Source organism: Microtus pennsylvanicus, chromosome 3 (assembly GCF_037038515.1).
Source record: "Microtus pennsylvanicus isolate mMicPen1 chromosome 3, mMicPen1.hap1, whole genome shotgun sequence".
NCBI classification, from domain to species: Eukaryota; Metazoa; Chordata; class Mammalia; order Rodentia; family Cricetidae; genus Microtus; species Microtus pennsylvanicus.
Genome location: NC_134581.1, coordinates 120,410,908 through 120,429,458, shown reverse-complemented (window position 1 = coordinate 120,429,458; position 18,551 = coordinate 120,410,908). Strand labels below are relative to the sequence as shown.

The window sequence follows — 18,551 nt, the reverse complement described above, 5'->3', positions numbered from 1 at the left end:
TCTGATGCCCTGATAAAGTTGGCTACTGCATGAGACTTTAGTCCAGCTCATCCATCAATTCCATCCTCCTGGGTCCCAGTGCTCTAGAATGATGAGCATAGCACACTCCAGACCTGCTCTTCAGTCTCTGTGTGCAGAAGACTCTTCCTATCCACTGTGCTACCTTCCTCCCAACCTACCAAATCCTTTCTTACTTAAAGATGTCAGAAAAATTTTAAAAAATGAGGTTGGGAACATAATAAGCGTAGGACGGCAGAAGTCTGAGACAAAAACTAGGCCATACAACTGCCAAGATGCTCCACTCCGGTAACTGGGGAGACTGAAACAGGACTGAGAGGTCAAGACTGGCCTAGACTACATAGAAACCCATGCACAGGAAGGAAGGTGAATGGAGGGGCTGGTCCTATGACAGCCAAAAGGGTCGGGAGACTGATGATAAAAATCATAGCAACAGAAAAGATCTACAAGGAATTAGGAAATAAATCACTTTTCTAATGACAAGGAAAATAACAGCAGCAGCAGAAAAGCACGAAGATGTCTGTGGAATCTCAACACTCTTTACCGCAGGGATCTACGCCACACAGCAGATCTCTGTGGAATCTCTCCACTCTTTACCGCAGGGATCTACGCCACACAAAAGATGTCTGAATGTGTGACTTACTCTAAGCACAGAGTACTACTTACTTAGGAATGGAAGACGGCCAGATAGAAATGTGTTCAGCTGTGATATCATTCACAATGTCCTCCTTTTAGAAAGAAAAATGTGCTTTTTATTTTTTAAGCAGTATGATTTTTAAAAATACCTTTCAAATAATTTTTAACTGAAATTACAAGATACTGACCCGAACATTGTGAAGCTTCACGAAGAGTGATAAAATAATAGTCAAAACCAGCGGTTCCTATGAGAAAGAAACACAAGAATATTAAAAAAGTATGTGTGCTGGTATGTGTGTCCTGTCAATCTGAGAGACAAGTACTTTTTGTTTTCCTTCGAGACCGGGTTTCTCAGTGTTTTGGAACTAGCTCTTGTAGACCAGGCTGGCCTCAAACTCACAGAGATCCACCTGCCTCTGCCTCCCAAGTGATGTGATTAAAGGTACAGGCAACCACCACCCAGCCCAAGTATACTAAAAGTCACTTTCAGTTTCAGAATAAAGTCACAGCACGTAATATACACTGAAATCATCACATTTATATCCCTGACTTAAAATCACTATTCTATCTTTTTGTCTTCTTTTCTTTCCCACATTTTTGGGAGAGAATTGCTAGGAAACTGAACCCAACCCCCTGAGCAAACACTAAGTCACTGACTGAGTACGCCCACAGCGTACCTTTGATGTGACTTTTGCTATCTTTCCAAGACTTCTAGCTACTTGCAAAATTAAACTATGTATTTATTTAAAATGGTATTTAAAAGATGAAGCCCAAGTTATGTCACCAAAGTTAACCTAAGACTTAGTTTAAAAAGGGACCACTAAACCGGGCGACGGTGGCGCACGCCTTTAATCCCAGCACTCGGGAGGCAGAGGCAGGCGGATCTCTGTGAGTTCGAGACCAGCCTGGTCTACAGAGCTAGTTCCAGGACAGGCTCCAAAGCCACAGAGAAACCCTGTCTCGAAAAACCCAAAAAGGGGGGGGGGGGCACTATATTTATTAAAACCAGCAAGCAAACTTCATTTTTTGATTCAGATTATCCTTGCTCAATAAAGATCACTCCAGAAAAACACGTTAGGGATCAACCAGAATATGGAAATCTTATAAAACTCACTAATTATGTTAAAAACTTACCCGTAATTTTTTGATAAAAGAAAGTAGCTCACTCCTACAAAAAAAGTATATATAATTAATATCAGACATTAAAGTAACATAAAGAATATAACTGTGTAATGCTTTACTCCCCATCTTAGTTAGAACAGTAGTCTAGCCAGGCTAGTGGTGCACGCCTTTAATCCCAGCACTTGGGGAGGCAGAAGCAGGTGGATCTTTCAGTTCAAGGCCAGCCTGGTCTTCAGAGAGAGTTCCAGGATAGCCAAAGCTACACAGAGAAACCCTGTCTCAAAAAACCAAAAAGAAGTGTAAGACAAACCCATTGTCATAATCACAAATGCCTCAATATTATCCAACCGCAGACACTGTTGATTTTGAAGTGACAGAGAAGACACTAAATTGCTGGGGCTGACAAGATGGCCCAGGGGGTGAAGGCACGTGCTGATAAGCCTGATGACCCGAACTGGATCCTTGGAGCACACATGAGAAAACAGGAAAGACCAACTTGTCCAGTGGTCCTCTGACCTCCGCACATGTGCAACCACCCCCAAGCAAAGCAGGCAAATAAATAAATTGCTGATAGACAGTCTTCTTAAACAAAAAGGAGCACCGCAGAATTAAGGGTAGCACAGAACTTGAGGTATCAGGCTTAGTGGGGAATGCCTTTACACAGTGGGCATTTCACCAGCCCACAATTCTTTTTTGTTTTCCTTTTTGGTTTTTGAGATAGAATCTCACTATGTAGCTCTGGCTGTCTTGTAACTCACGATATAGACGATATTGGCCTCGAACTCAAGAGAGATCCACCTTCTTTTCTGTCTCCCAAATACTGTGATTAAAGGTGCACTCCACTGAATTCCTCTCCAGAATTCCCTTTTTTTTTTGGGGGGGGGGTGTTTCAAGACAGGGTTTCTCTATAGCTTTGGGGCCTGTCCAGGAACTAGCTCTTGTAGACCAGATTATTATACATATATACATGTGCCTATACATACGTATATGTATAATGTATTAGTTATGCATCTTGGGTTTTGTTTTGCACAGATGAACCCGCAGCCCTGTGAACATTAGGAAATACTAACGCAGCTTCACCACAGCTCTAGATTATCTGTCTTTACAGTTCACAAGAGTGTAATGCAATGCAAAGACATCACAAGAGAAACATACCGGTACATTATTCCCAGCGTGGACTCCCTCTGCTTTATTAGACTAACCCTGCCATCGCTTCCTCGCTTGTGCTGGTTAGACACACTGCAGATCTGAACAACAACTTCCCAAAGGTCCTTCGCAGTCCGTCTACTCTCTTTAGGGCCTGGAAGTTCTTTGCAGGTGGCTGCTAAAAGATGTCCAAGCTGTAATGTGAAAACCAAACAAAAATATATAAAAGAAAATCCAATTCACACGACAATCTTGTAAGAAGGGCACATTGGAAGAATGACTGGAACCTACCAAACATTCAGACATTTATGCTCAGATTCCAATACAATGTCTTCCACCATATGGGAAGCAGGGATCAACCTCAGGTGTCAGACTTGGTGAAAAGCACCTTTTACATGCTTCACTGAGGCCTCAGTCAAGATAAAATTAAGATACAGAAAGTGGTTGATCTAAGGCCCAAAGATGCAGGACTAATTCTGGAATAAGGACTAGAACTGAAAGTGAACATCAGAGAGAAAAGGGCCCCAAATAGGAGAGGGTTCAAGTTTAAATCAAATTCAAGGCCAATAAGATGGTCCAGTTGTAGTAATATGGGGAGCGGCGGACCTCCCGCAACATCCAGTGGGGCCTGGATGTGGTGGCACTGGCCTTTAATCCCAGCGCTCTGTGGGCAGGGGCAGGCGGATCTCTGTGAGTTCAAGGCCAGCCTAGTCTACGAGTTTCAGGACAGCCAGGGCTAAACACAGAGAAACCTTGCATCAAAAAACCAAAACAAACAAACAAGATAGCCCAGTGGGGTAAAAAAAAAAAAAAACTTTTGTTGCCAGCCTGACCCTACCTGATAAACCCCAGTGCGATCCCTAAAGCCCATGTTCAAAACAAAAAGCTGACATGTTGCATCTGAACTTCAGGATTCCTATAACAAAAGAGAAGGCAAAGAAAGCAGAGGCCCTGTCGGGGAATATTATCTTCAGGTGTGCGATTTTGTTTACGCTGCATTTGGTTAACTCTGTGAAGCTGTGTTACTACTGTGCCTGTCTAAAACACCTGATGGTCTAATAAAAGCGCTAGACAGCCAACAGCGAAGCAGGAGAGAGGAATAGGTGGGGCTGGAAGGCAGAGATGATAAATATGAGGAGAAATCTGGGAGAAAAAAGGATCTGGGAACGAGAGAGGAAGGAGGAGGACTTCAGGGGCTAGCCACCCAGCTACACAGCCAAATATAGAATAAGAAAGAAAGAAATGGTATATAGAAATATATAGAAAGATAAAAGCCCAGAGGCCAAAGATAGATGAGATAATTTAAAATTAAGAAATGCTGGCAAGAAACAAGCCAAGCTAAGGCCAGACATTCATAACTAAGAATAAGCCTCTGTGTGCGATTTATTCAGGAGATGGGTGGTGCCCCCCCCCACACACACACACAAAAAAAAGTCAAACGACTACAGAGTCCAGAGTAAAACATCACACAACAAGGCCCCTTGGAAGCTCTTCAGCCAGCTAGACAGAAAATGCAGCATGGTAGGATCAAGCGCACCAGGAAACCCAGTACCCACCAAACTGGACCAAACACCTGACCCTCCATACACTTGAGTATTTGCTGTGGCTCGGGTTTGATCACAGCAACACAAAAGTAACTGGTACACCAGCGGAAGGTCACTGAATTTACTAGGCTGGAAAATAGTTAATTAAAGGCAAGATCTTGAAGTAGTGGTCATTTCTAACTTAGGAGAGGCTAAGGCAGAAGAAGTTCAAGTGTAAGGCTAGCCTGGACTATTTACCAAGTTTAAAGCCAACCCAGGTCACACATTAAAATCTGTCTCAATAAGCCGGGCGTTGGTGGCGCACGCCTTTAATCCCAGCACTAGGGAGGCAGAGGCAGGCGGATCTCTGTGAGTTCGAGACCAGCCTGGTCTACAAGAGCTAGTTCCAGGACAGGCTCCAAAGCCACAGAGAAACCCTGTCTCGAAAAACCAAAAAAAAAAAAAAAAAAAAATCTGTCTCAATAGAAAACAAGGAGAACCCTAAGAGAGACATACATGGATTCCCCCAGGAAGGGGAAGTTGACAATATCTCCTTAGTAAATTGGTGGTGTGGGTGGAAGAGGAGTGGGGAGGGGAGAAGGAGAGCAGAGAGAAGAACATGAGGGACTGGGAAGGTTGAGTTGGGTGAAGGACAGAGAGGGAGAGCAAGGAAAGAGATATCTTGAAAGAGTGAGCCATTATGGGGCTAGCAAGAAACCAGGCACCAGGGAAATTCTCAGGAATTCACAAGGATGAGCCCAGCTAAGCCTCTAAGCAATAGTGGAGAGGGGCCCTGTAATCAGACTCATAAAGACCCTTCATCCAGTAACTGAGAGAAGCAGAGATCTACACTAAGTACTGGGCCCAACACCTTGGTTCAGTCCTAAAAAAGGAGCAATATTATAAGAAAGGGAACAAGACCATGATGGGTAAACCCACAGAAGCTGCTGACCTGAGCTAGTGGGAGCTCGCTGACTCTGGACTGACGCTGGGAACCTGCACAGAACCAACTAGGCCTCTGATGTGCATGGCGGTTGTAAGGCTGGGCGGCCTGTGGGCCACTAGTAGTGGAACCAAAATTTAATCCTAGTACATGAACTACCTCTTTTGAGCCATTCCCTGTGGAGGAATACCTTGCTCAGCCAAGATACAGGGAGGAAAGGCTTGGTCTCAAGTGATGAGACAGACTTTGCTGACCTCCCCCCCACATGGGAGGCCTTACACTCTCTGAGGAGTGGATCGGGGAGTTGGGGAGAAGGTAGGTGGACCGGGAGGATGGGAGGGAGAGGGAACTGGAATTGGTGTGTAAAATAAGATCATTTTAAAAAATAAAACACACACACACACACACCAAAACAACAACAACAACAAAAACTTGTTACAGGAGGGAAAACATTTTCCCCCAAAAAATCTTAAGCACCTTAAATCAAATGAACTCTATAAACCCTCTTGAGCACCTACTTCGGGTAGTATATAGAATACAAGATATGGGCTGGAGAGATGGCTCAGAGGTTAAGAGCACTGACTGCTCTACCAGAGGTCCTGAGTTCAATTCCCAGCAACCACATGGTGGCTCACAACCATCTGTAATGAGATCTGGTGCCCTCTTCTGGCCTGCAGGCATGGAGGCTGAACACTGTGTACATAATAAATAAATCTTTAAAAAAAAAAAAAAAGATATAAAATTAACTGCTTTCAAGAACTCCCTATCTCACAGACTATTATCCTACTATGGGACAATGGTTTTGTACCCTGTAAAGATTTGTCACTTGTTTAATAAAATACTGATTGGCCAGTAGCGAGGGAGGAAATACAGGCAGGGCTACCAGAACAGGAGGATTCTGGGAAGACTCAGTTCTGCATTTGTCACCCACCCAGACACAGAGGAAGTAAAAACAGAATGCCTCACTGATAAAAGGTACCAAGAAACATGGCTAAGACAGACAAGAATTATGGGTTAATTTAAAATGTAAGAGTTAGTTAATAAAAAGCCTGAACTAGGGGGCTGGAGAGATGGCTCAGAGGTTAAGAGCACTGCCTGCTCTTCCAAAGGTCCTGAGTTCAATTCCCAGCAACCACATGGTGGCTCACAACCATCTGTATGGGGTCTGGTGCCCTCTTCTGGCCTGCAGGCATACACACAGACAGAATATTGTATACATAATAAGTAAATATTAAAAAAAAAAGCCTGAACTAATAGGCCAACTAGTATATAATTAATGTAGACCTCTGTGTGTTTCTTTGGGATTGAATGGCTGCAGGACCGGGCAGGACAGAAACCTCTGTCAACATTATACAGCATAAACAAAAATGTCAACACTGCTGGGCGGTGGTAGTACACACCTTTAATCCCAGCACTCAGAAGGCAAGGCTGGTGGATCTCACAGTGAGTTCCAAGATAGTTAGGGCTGTTACACAGAGAAACCCTGTCCTGAAAAACAAAACGGAAAAAAGAAAGAAAGAAAAGAAAGAAGGAAGCTGCTGTGAAATAATCTGTTTGTACACTGAGAAGCTATGTCACTCTGGTTTGTTTAATAAAAAGGTGAATTGCCAATAGCTAGGCAGGATTTCAGGGCAGAGAGGATGCTGGGGAGAGGGCAGAGATGCCAGCAGATGCAGAGCAAGCAGGATGGACAGTCCAGAGGTGAGGTAATAAAGCAACGAGGCAGAAAGTAAACGAACAGAAACGGGTTAACTGAAGTTACAGAGCTAGTTAGAAACAAGCCTAAGCTAAGGCCAAGCTCTCATAATTGAGTTTCCACATTGTTTACTGTGAGCTGGCATCCCAAAGGAATGCCCAACTACGGGAAATGCATGAGCTAAGCGGGGAGGGCCACCCCAGCAGACAGCATGTGCAAAGAACAGAAGAAGGGAAAGGTATCACAGAGCACTGTGAGCTGTGAGCAGAGGTGGCTGATGCGGAGGAGAAACCGAGAACACGCAGGAGACATGCACCTGCCAAAGAAGCACTCACACTTTAAAAGGCCTGTAGGTCAAACTAAAAATCTTAAATGTGGGCCCTTAGGAGCACTGGCTGTTCTTCTAGACGACCCAACTTCACTCCCAGCACGCACATGGTGGTTCACAACCATCCATAACTCAAGTTAAAAGAGCTCCAATGCAGTCTTCTGACTTCTGAGGACACCAGAAATGCAAGTATACAGACATGCATGTAAGCAAAACACCCATAAACATAAAAAAAAAAAAGATGTTTCTTAAAATGTAAAAAAAAGGGGGGCATGGGCTGGAGAGATGGCTCAGCAGTTAAGAACACTGGCTGTTCTTCCTGAGATCCTGAGTTCAATTCCCAGCACCCACATGAGATGGAATCTCATCTCTAGTGGAATTGGATGACTTCTTCTGGAAGTAAGTAAATAAACATTTTTTTAAAAAAGTAACTGAGTTGTTTTCCTACAAGAGGGCACTCCTGCCACCATCAGCAGCCGTGGCCTCCTCCGAGTTGTGTGACGGATGACAGTATGCCCCGCCCCGTGTCTGCATTGTCTCCCTACTGGCACAAGGAGGAGACTAGACAGCTCGTATTATTTCAAAAGGGACTATTTTAGTCATCTGCTAAGGAGTTTCCCTTTCCTTTGATTATTTAATGGTATTGTGTTAAAGAAAGCGTGGTTTTGCCCTGGTCCCACTAGTTAGTCACATTCTCAGGGATGCTTCTCTTAATAGATAATTTCTATTCAAAAAGAAAGCAGGCTGGGGCTGGGAGGGCAGGAGCTGCATACACACCTAGACCTCCACACTTGATAGGAACCTGAGATGGAAGACCATGAACTCCAGGGCAGCCAGATTTACATACCGAGACTCGGTCACAAAGACAAAGTGCATATGGAACAGAGAACACAGACACGGCTAAAGTCACTCAGTTCCTACCTCAGAAACGGACAGCTTCTCCTCACCGTTCCTCATTCTTACATACACACATCCCACCTAAAATTGGAAGAAACTGCTCCAAACCATATTTTCAAAGCATAATTCTCACTCTATATTTCTGCTTCTTCTTAGTATTATCAAAAGAGGAAGGAGCCAGTTACGGAAGGAGCCCTAATCACCTAATCACCAGGTGACTTTTAACAAGGTCACCACAGTCTTCCTCCTTTTAGACTACATCAAGGGATTGCAGGAGGCAATGAGATAACCTGTATAACCAATGCAATCAATCTGTCACACAACTTCCTGTGTCCTTAAACATCACAACCAAAAACATTACTACACAAGCATGAGCTTGCCTGCCTCGCGAGGTATATGACCCCAAAGACCACGAGCAGTCAAGAGAGGAACTACTGTACTGTCTCAACAATGAGCAGCAAACTTCAATTCTAAACAGAAACAATAATAACCATGAAAAAACAAAGTTCTGATGCTTATTATTAAAGGTCATGGGGAGAGTGTTAGACACAATCAAGTTACTCTGGGTATTAGAATGCAGATTCCAGAAAATTTACTAAAGAGACAGCAAATATCTGAAATCCCAAAGGCATTCATGAACTGTAAAAGAGGAAGAAAACTGAAGACTCCACAGATCTTCAAAGAGCTGGACTCAAATGAGCTCCAGTGCATGCCTAACTAGCTCCTAAGAAGCAAAGGCAGGAAGACCAGAAGTTCAAGATCATTGTTGGCTACCCAACAAAATCAAGCCTAGCTGGATAACTGCTCTAACAGGAAAATGAATAGAAATTTGTTTTCCACCCGTTCAGAGTCTGACCTTAGCATTCAAACCAAGAAATGGTAAGAAACTTCCTGCTACTTTACAATTACAACAAAATGTTTGTTGAACCTCATACTGTTTGTATGTTACATTATAAGGTATCAGAAAAAAGTTTAGAGGCTTGTACTGTCTAAACTATAGGGTGCAGGGATTACTGTGGTTTCATATATGCTAGGAAAGAGCTCTAAAAACCGAGCTACATTCCCAGCCCAAAACTATGCACACTTCACTACAAACAGACAAGGGCTTGCCTTAACTAACACAGCACCATAGAAATCAGACAAATTTCAGAGTACAGAAACAAATGAAATGGGTACAATAATACAGACAGTACTAACGATATAAAATACCAGCACTCTGATAGCCATTTTAGCCTAAACATTAATTACCTTTACATATGGATTACTCTGAAGTAAAAATGCAGGAACTTGCAGGGTAAGATACTCATTTTCTCTCCAGTTTAGCATAAAAGCAACACACTCTTCAGCTACAACTTGACGAAGAGGAATGTCTAAAAAGCAAGGAAAGAAACAGTTGAAATAGCTGAAAGTAGAAACACGGGTATCAGAAATTCAAGGTCATCCTGAGCTACAAAAGACCTTACCTGTGCATAAGTGAACAAATAAATAAATGTGCTAAAAATAATTTAAAATACAAAAGTATTTCAAATAATAATAAGGGAGGTTAAAAAAAATCACCAACACTTATTTTAAGCATTGTTTCCTTTGAAATAAATATACCAAAATATGTTGTGAATTTTTGTGACTCAAAGCAGTATCAAGATCATAATATACTTTGGGAATAGAATATAATGTATCCTAAGTCACAATGTCAAGACAATGCTATGGAGAGTCAAATGAAACTGGTGCCTGAGCCCAGAAGAGGCCACTGATCTGGAACGGGAGTTTTACAAGGCTGTAAAACACCATGGGGTGGTTGGAACTAAACCCTCCTCCAAAAGAGCAGGTAGTGCTCCTAACTGCTGAGCCATCTCTCCATCCCCTCTCAACCTTATTTTTTTTCAGACAGTGTCTCTCAATGAACCTGCAAAGGCACCCTTACACTTGTTCTTCCTGGCCCCAGAAAGAGCATGCCTACCAACTGTGACCCTCACGGTGGCACTGACTCAGTCTACACTGTAGTCAAATACCTAAGCCCATAATTATAACTCAGGCAAAGATAGAAACTGTATCCATGGGAAGAAAAACTCATTTCCTTGCTTTTCTCTGAAGCGTTTGAAATAATACAAACTTTTCTTCTCATTCTGAACAGTAGTAATAGCTTAAGCTATTTAAAAAGTTGCTGAACAGTTAAGTAAGAGTTTGCATAAATTATGTGTTGACTGACAATCTACCATTTGAGAGAAAAAAGAGAGAAAGTGGCGTCACGTGCTGTTCACATCAGTTCAGCAATGTCAAGCACGGCTGGAGCTCCAGCTGAGCAGTAAAGTGCTGGCCGGGCTTGTGAGGCCCTGGGTGCAATCCCATTCCGACCTAGATGGAACACATCACACTAACAAAGAGCTGAACGAGATCAACAACTGTTGAAAGTCTGTCATTAAAAACTGTAGGTCCCTCTGGAAATTAGAATATAATAACCACACTCATTCGTAACACCCCAGAGGACTACAGCTACTGCTGTTTGGACATATATAATCAGCCACACGAGAATGGGGCAGAAACTAGATGGATGCAGCTACAGCCAAGCAATGACAAGGGCTGCCAGGCACAGCCAGGAGGGTGAGCAGGGCAGTGCTGAGTCACTCTGATTTCAGAGTCTAGTCCCTACCAGAGGGCAATGGTTTCTCCCAGTCACTAATGCTTTCAAGTCACCTCCAAACCCAAACTGTTCCAGGATAGAAGTTTTCCCGTAGAGGTAAAGTCAGGTAAGCAGACCCCCACCCAACACACACCCCAACAGTGAAGGACACGTGCACCTGCCTTACCAGGAAGCCTCATTTCCAGATATCCTCGGACCCTACTAATAAGGTCGGAAGGAGGTCTCTCTCCTGATTGTCCCAGTCCAGCTTCGTGGGTGTGAATATCCAAAAGTAACATCTCATTCAGCATAACCTGCCGCAGTTTCGGTGAGAACTCTGTTACCAGCTCCAAACAAGCTGCAAAGAGCTGTTTAGCATGGGGAAAGTCCTATAAAAGAAGCAAGAGGCCAGCCTGAGTGAGTCCTCCGGAGCCAAAGTAATGTGGATCTTCACAGGCGCTGGAGTGGTCACCACTGAAGTTAGGAGAGAGGCTAGAGTACCATTTCTCTATTGTTGATTGATTACAATATTGTAAGTGCATGTATTACCAAACAAGTTGGACACAAATTATACAGTAACAAAGACTTTGATATTATGCAAACATAAAACGTTATGACAAGAACATTTCTCCATCTAAGATACTCAGAATTGGACCACAGACCCTAAAATAGGTTTCGCATTCCCACTTCTTGCCTATTAACTGTACAACTACCTAATAAATCAATGTAATCATCTATGTTCCACTCACTCCTTTCCTACCCATCCCACTGCAAACTAGTATTAACTCTCCCCCAAAATGTGACTTCCCCAACCATGATGCGTTAAGAATAAAAGGTCTTCTCAGTGCCTTACAGGGGCTACCCCCAGTGTTCTTCTAGTCTTTTGGGTCTTTTATTTGCTTGTTTCTTAGGAGCTCAAGATGCAGCTAATACTGTCTGGGATTTCCTATGTAGACAGAATGGCTTCAGTCTCACAGAGATCTGTCTCTTCCTCCCAAATGCTAGGATTAAAGGCATGTATCATCACACCCAAATGCTTCTCTTTTCCTTAGACATTTTCTTTTGGTGTTTCAATGCACGGTTCACTGTATGGCACTTCCTGTCCTGGAACTCACTCTAGACCACGCTGGCCTCAAACGGGGAGATCTGCCTGCCTCGCAGGATTAAAGGTGTATGCCACTGGGACTAGAGAGATGGTTAAGAGCACTGGAGGCTCTTTCAGAGGACCCAGGTTTAATTCCCAACACACACATGGCACCTCACAACTGTTTGTAACTCCAGTTCTAGGAGATCCAACACCATCTCATAGACATACATGCAGGCAAAACACCAATGCACATAAAGTAAAAATAAATAAGTCATTTTTAAAAGACATGTGTCACCACTGCCAGGCATCTTTTATTTTGTGCATATGAGTGTTTTGTTTGGACGTACGCACAGTGGGTGTGTCCATCAAGTGGGCATTAGAACCCATGGAACTGAATATAGAATGTTGGTAAGTCATTACATTGGTATTGGAAAGCAAGCCTGGGTCCCCTACAAGAGCAGCAAGTACTATAATTAAAGAGTCATCTTTGCAAACTGCTGTCTTTCCTGGTCTCTATGTATACAGGATCCATATTCATCACATCACTCCTGTACGGTGTGCTCTGCTCTAGAATTCCATCTTGCATGTTAACATTTGGAAAGACAGCTCAGCAGGCAAGAGCACATGCTGCTCTCACAGAGAACACACTCAGTCAAAGACCCATGTCTCATAGCTCACAACCTCCTGTACCTAGACTCACGGGATGCCTCTGGCACCCTAGGGCACCTGTATACATTATGCACATGCCCACACACAGACACATGCCAACACATAGTTGAAGATAAAATTCTTTTTTCAAAGCAAGAAACACTCAGCTTTGACTCCTTTCTCCTGATTATTTACACGCGTGCATGTACATGTGTGTGTGGTGCATGTGCCATGTCATGTATGAGGAAGTCAAGAAGACAACTTTGGATTGGTCTGAGCCAAGGTGTCTGTGCTTGTTGAGTTCGCAAGCTGACCCACCCCAGACTTCTGGAGCGTCTTCTGTTTAGGAGTACGAGGACTACAGGCTCCTGCTACCCTGTCTGACTTCATGGAGTTCTGAGGATTTGAACTCCAGTTCTCACACCCATGCACCAAGCACTTTACCCTCTGAAGCAGGTCTGAACAAGTGTTCACACACATTTTCACTCACCTTGACAGTACTGCAGTGTAAACCTTTGGCCATGAGAATGTAAACCAAATCTCTTGTCAAATTGTCCTTAATTCCAAGGATAACACCACTATATACAGAAGGTACTTCCCACTAAAAAAAAGTTTTAAAATAAATAATTAAAATACATAAGCACACACACAGCGGATGGCAAATCTAGGCGAGAATCTCTCAATAATCATCAACTGCATTTAAAAAAAATAATATTGCCTGGCGGTGGTGGCACACGCCTTTAATCCCAGCACTCGGGAGGCAGAGGCAGGCGGATCTCTGTGAGTTCGAGGCCAGCCTGGACTACAAGAGCTAGTTCGAGGACAGGAACCAAAAGCTACAGAGAAACCCTGTCTCGAAAAACCAAAAAATAAATAAATATTGCACCCTTAATTTCAAGAGGAAAAGGCAGGTGGATCTCTGAGTTCAAGGCCATTCTGGTGTACGTGGTTAGTTCCAGAACACCCAAGGCTACACAGAGAAACTGTCTTGAAAAGAAGAAACAACAATGGTAGTGATATTTTGTGCTTTAACAAATCAAGCTTGCCTGAAGATCAAAGTGCAGAGCTAAGCCACTAGAGGCCAGGGAGTGGTGGCACACACCTTTAATCCCAGGACTTGGGAGCCAGGCAATGGTGGCGCTCGCCAATAATCCCAAGTCTAGGGAAGTGGAGAATAGGAGTGATATGGCTGGGTGGAGACAGAACTCACTGCAATGGGTTTGGTGGAGAGAGGCGGTTGCAGTGTGAGGTTTGCTGTTGCTGCAGGCTGAGGTTTGGTGGAGATAGCTGCAGGCTGAGGTTTGCCTTTCCTAAAGGGAGTCACCAGGGTGTGGAGCTAGAAACACCATGGAAGGCTGGAAGGCTGCAGAGCCGGTCCGGCTGCAAAAGGCTAGCCTCACAAGCAAACCATATCACCTGAGCTTTCTCCTGTAGGTACTGCTTTTTGCCCTAGAAACTAGAGCCCACTGAAAAAGGTTTTTTATGTATTTTTTATTTTTACTACATTTTGAGACCTGTCTCAGTCTGTAACATAAGTTGGCCCCAAACTCTTGATGTTCCTACTCAATCTTCTTTTGTGCTGGGATTAAAGGTATGCACCTGTTTCCAGCTTGAAATGCTACCTTAAAACTTAATTTCATGCAGGAAAGTTTAAAGAAAAAAAAAAGTCTTATAAAGAAGTTAAATTCCAAAGTGGAAGCTGTAGATATCAAGATAATATTAAAAAAGTAAAACCACCAGGGTGTTTTTATTTTTTTCAAAGCAAAGTTGTCTTTAAAAAAAAAAAAATAGGGCTGGAGAGGTGGCTCAGCGGTTAAGAGCATTGCCTGCTCCCCTTTAAAGGTCCTGAGTTCAATTCCCAACAACCACATGGTGGCTCACAACCATCTGTAATGAGGTCTGGTGCCCTCTTCTGGCCTGCAGGCATACACACAGACAGAATATTGTATATATAATAAATCAATAAATATTTAAAAAAAAAATAGGTGAGTGTTTTTATGGCCCTGGCTGTCCTGAAACTCACTCGGCAGATCAGGCTGGCCCGGAATTCAAGAGATCCACCTGCTTCCGCCCTAGCGTGAGGGGAGTAAAGGTGTAGCCCTACACCCGGCAGGAAATAACACTCAACAAGAGAGCGAATGAGTCAAACCCCAGCATAGCTGGAGAGGAACTGACGGAGACCTCCCACCCAGGGCTGAGAACTATTGGTGGTTACAGGCTGCTGTTAGAGCGGGGAGCTTTCTGCAGGCCCATCCTCCAGTACATAGGGCGGTATGAGCTGGGTTCAAGAAGCTATAAAAAGAAGAAAAAGCCTGGTAATTCTGGCGCAGGCCTTTAATCCCAGCACTTGGGAGGCATTCTATACATGCATGAAATTCTCAAAGAATAAAAAAATTACCATAAATAAATAAATAAAATGCAGGGGTTAGAGCTATACCTCAGTGGCCTAGTTTTCCAAGAGTGAGTGAAGACTTGGGTTCAGTTCTCAGAACCGAAACAAACAGACCACAAAGCTTTGACCCTTTTGAAGGTCCTATAAATAACACACATTTTATCTACATTTACAGTTGTGTTTAAAATGCATGGAGGAGCTTAGACAACAAGTGGAATAAAAACCCACTGCTCATGTTACTGGACTTTTGTGTGTGTTTTCCCTTTTTTTCTCTCTAGTTCCAATTATGGTCATATGAAAGTCTATTAAATGGGTCCTTATTATTTTAAATAAAAAAAGTCAAAAAATAGCATTCCTCCTAGAATGCAGAATGAAACAACGAAATTCATACCTATTCTTAACAGAGAGTTTCTTACCTTACTGGACACAGTCCAAAATTGTCGCTCTGAAGTCATACCATGTAACTCAATTAAGATCTGTCTAATCCTCCAGGGATCTACTGACAATATAAGCTGATGTTCCAACTGGCCAATGTTGACACTTGCTGAAGCTAAGGAAGAGAGCTCCATTTCAGCAATGAGTAAACTCAAAGTTAAATGTAAAATTTTAAGGGTGATACAACTGAGAGAAAAGGCATATATGTGAAATATCTTAAAATTAGAAACCATTTTGAAAATGGAATTATTTTATATAACTCAAATTTTGTATAACTTTATTCCCACACAGAAAACCTACCACAACTTGTATGTGCTTAGTAATGCAAATGCATCTTTAAAAATATAAAGCAAAGGGGCTGGAGAGAAGGCTCGGAGGCTAAGAGCACTGGCTGCTCTTCCCAAGGTCCTGAGTTCAATTCCCAGCAACCACATGGTGGCTCACAACCATCTGAAATGAGATCTGATGCCCTCTTCTGGTCTGTAGGCACATATGCAGACAGAACACTGTATACACAATAAAATAAACAAACAAACAAATAAATAAATGAGAGAAAAGTAAAATAAGATAAAAATGAAATTTTCAAAGCTAATGCTAAGTCAGCAGTTGACAGCACAGCTATACTGACTGACAATCATGATTCCTTTTGGTCCCAGTTCCCTTATCAACCCTGCACCATCTGTACTCTTACCCTCGAGAGTATACTAGCAGTAGCTTCTGTTTGGGTCTATCCTCAGCTAAACCCTTTTATGAACTACACCCAAATCTCCATCAGCCTCTGGCTCAGCTGAGAACCAAAAACTGTTCCTGCAGAAATCCGACCACAGCAGACAGGTTAGGTTTCTACTAATCACTCAAATACCAAATGAAATACCAGAGAAGCCTTAGGAAGATCTTAGCATTAACTTGAGCAGCATCAAAACGTGAGCTAGCAGAATAGGTCTAACCTGGGATATCATAAAATGAAGTCACAGGCTTAATGCACAGATTTACTCTAGGGGATCTCTTCCTCATCTGATCAATAAGCAGTTTTCGCTCTTCGTCTTTCAACAACGTAATGAAAAGCTCGTGTGAAGAAATCATGAAGACGTACTGCAGATCTTCCAGTCCCAGACACACATTCCTACAGCAGCGAGAAACACAAGACTTTACATTTTAAAAGTGCAAACTTTGGTAGGGAAAATCATTCCTATCAACCAATTACTTTTATAAGCCACCTTAAAAATCCATCATTTCATACATTATGTGATAAGATAGGCACGCAGTGGACACCCGTAATCTCAGCATCTGAGCAGCAGAGTAAAGAGAACTGGTGTTTGGGCCAACTGGAATAGATGGTGAGCCCCAGACTCAAACGAATAAATGCTATGAGTGAAGCCCATCAGCATGTGCAAGTCCCGGGACTGACCCCCAGGATCACAAGACACACGCGCCTTTTCACAATGGTAGCAGTCAGGACTCAAGGTCACAGGACTATGAGTCTCAGGATAACTGTGATATACATAGCAAAACCCTATTTCCAACACTAAAAGCTAAGGTAGGGGAGTGAGAGGTGCAGGGTCAGCATAGCTCAGAGGGTTAAAGCAACTGCAGCTAAGCCAAGGTTAATTCCCAGAGCCCACACGGTACAAGCAAAAAACAGAGTCCTTTAGCCTGTCCAGTGACATCCACATACACACCCCGGCACGCGCTCACACAGACACACATACACACATACATATATACATACATATACATGCACACATGTAAAATTTATAAACTAAAATGTCTTTTTAAAAAAGACACTTTCCTCATGAAACTAAGTTTCAAGTTTTAAAAAAAGAAAAATGTACTTACTTAAGAAAAGCAGCCATGTTTCCCTTCAAAGAATCTGAAGCTTTTTCTACATTTATTGATCTTGAACATACCTAGAGAATTGAGTAATTTTCATTTGAGTTATTCAAGAATTACAAACAACTGAAGTTTTAGTTTTTTCTTCATGTGTAGGATGTTTAGCTTGGATGGCAACATGTACATGTCTGACACCTGCAGAGGCCAGAAGCTGGTGCTGGATGGATTCCTGGAACTGCAGGGACAGTTCTGAGCGGCCATGTAGGTGCTAGGAGTTCTCTGGAAGAGCAGCCAGTATGCTGAACCACTGAGCTGTCTCTCCAGTGCTCTGAACAACTGAACTTCTATGTTTCAATCATTGTGGTGGCTTTAAAAAAAATGGTCCACAAGCCAAGCGGTGGAGGCGCATGCCTTTAATCCCAGCACTCGGCAGGCAGAGGCAGGCGGATCTCTGTGAGTTCGAGACCAGCCTGGTCTACAAGAGCTAGTTCCAGGACAGGCTCCAAAACCACAGAGAAACCCTGTCTCGAAAAAAAAAAAAAAAATTGGTCCACAAAGAGAGTGGCAGTATTAGAAGGTTTGGCTTTGTCGAAGTGGGTTTGGTCTTGCTGGCAGAAGGATATCCCGAGGAGACGGGCTTTGAGGTCTCATATAGGCTCAAGCCACACCCAGTGAGACAGACTCTCAGTCTCCAGCACCAGCACCACGTCAGGCTGCACTCCACCATGATGATATTGGACTGAACCTCCGAACTGTAAGTCACCCCAATTAAACGTTCTTCCGCTATAAGAGCTGCCACGGTCATGGTGTCTCTTTACAGCAAAAGAAACCCTACCAAACACAATCACTAATCACTGATTTGGTTAAGTAATTTAAGACAAAAGTCAAGGTAAGAATCCATCAAAAACAGAGTTGGATCATTTTCATAAGTTCAGGCATATGTAATTAAGAATAACTTGGCACATTAAGTTATTTTATAGGAGACAGGATCTGTCTTATACTACTAGGTTTCAAAAATTCTAATACGTAAGAGGGAAAAATACTGACAAGCACCCTCAAAAAAGGTAGGAGTCCAAGTACCTATGACAGGAGATTAGTTAGACTGAGAAATTTAAATAAAGTTACAATGCTTTTTTTAGTTGTTTTTTGATTTTTAATTGTATAAAGTGCCCATTGTTTTCTTTCTTCATTCTCTCTTTTTTCTTTTTGAAACAGGATCCCATATATTCCAGG

General features: G+C 42.8%; 1 protein-coding gene across 1 annotated transcript in view; it reads right to left on the bottom strand.

Moving 5' to 3' along the window:
• The window catches only part of Ints8 (integrator complex subunit 8), a 47,689-nt gene that overhangs the window by 11,074 nt on the left and 18,064 nt on the right, over positions 1-18,551 (bottom strand). Inside the window, exons 11-20 of the mRNA XM_075966977.1 lie at positions 17,325-17,395; positions 16,436-16,611; positions 15,470-15,603; positions 13,152-13,262; positions 11,114-11,315; positions 9,558-9,679; positions 2,932-3,116; positions 1,789-1,822; positions 843-899; positions 685-746 (exon numbers count right to left, since the gene is read on the bottom strand). Of these exons, the coding sequence (XP_075823092.1) occupies positions 685-746; positions 843-899; positions 1,789-1,822; positions 2,932-3,116; positions 9,558-9,679; positions 11,114-11,315; positions 13,152-13,262; positions 15,470-15,603; positions 16,436-16,611; positions 17,325-17,395 (1,154 nt within the window). The remainder of the gene's footprint in view (positions 1-684; positions 747-842; positions 900-1,788; positions 1,823-2,931; positions 3,117-9,557; positions 9,680-11,113; positions 11,316-13,151; positions 13,263-15,469; positions 15,604-16,435; positions 16,612-17,324; positions 17,396-18,551) is intronic.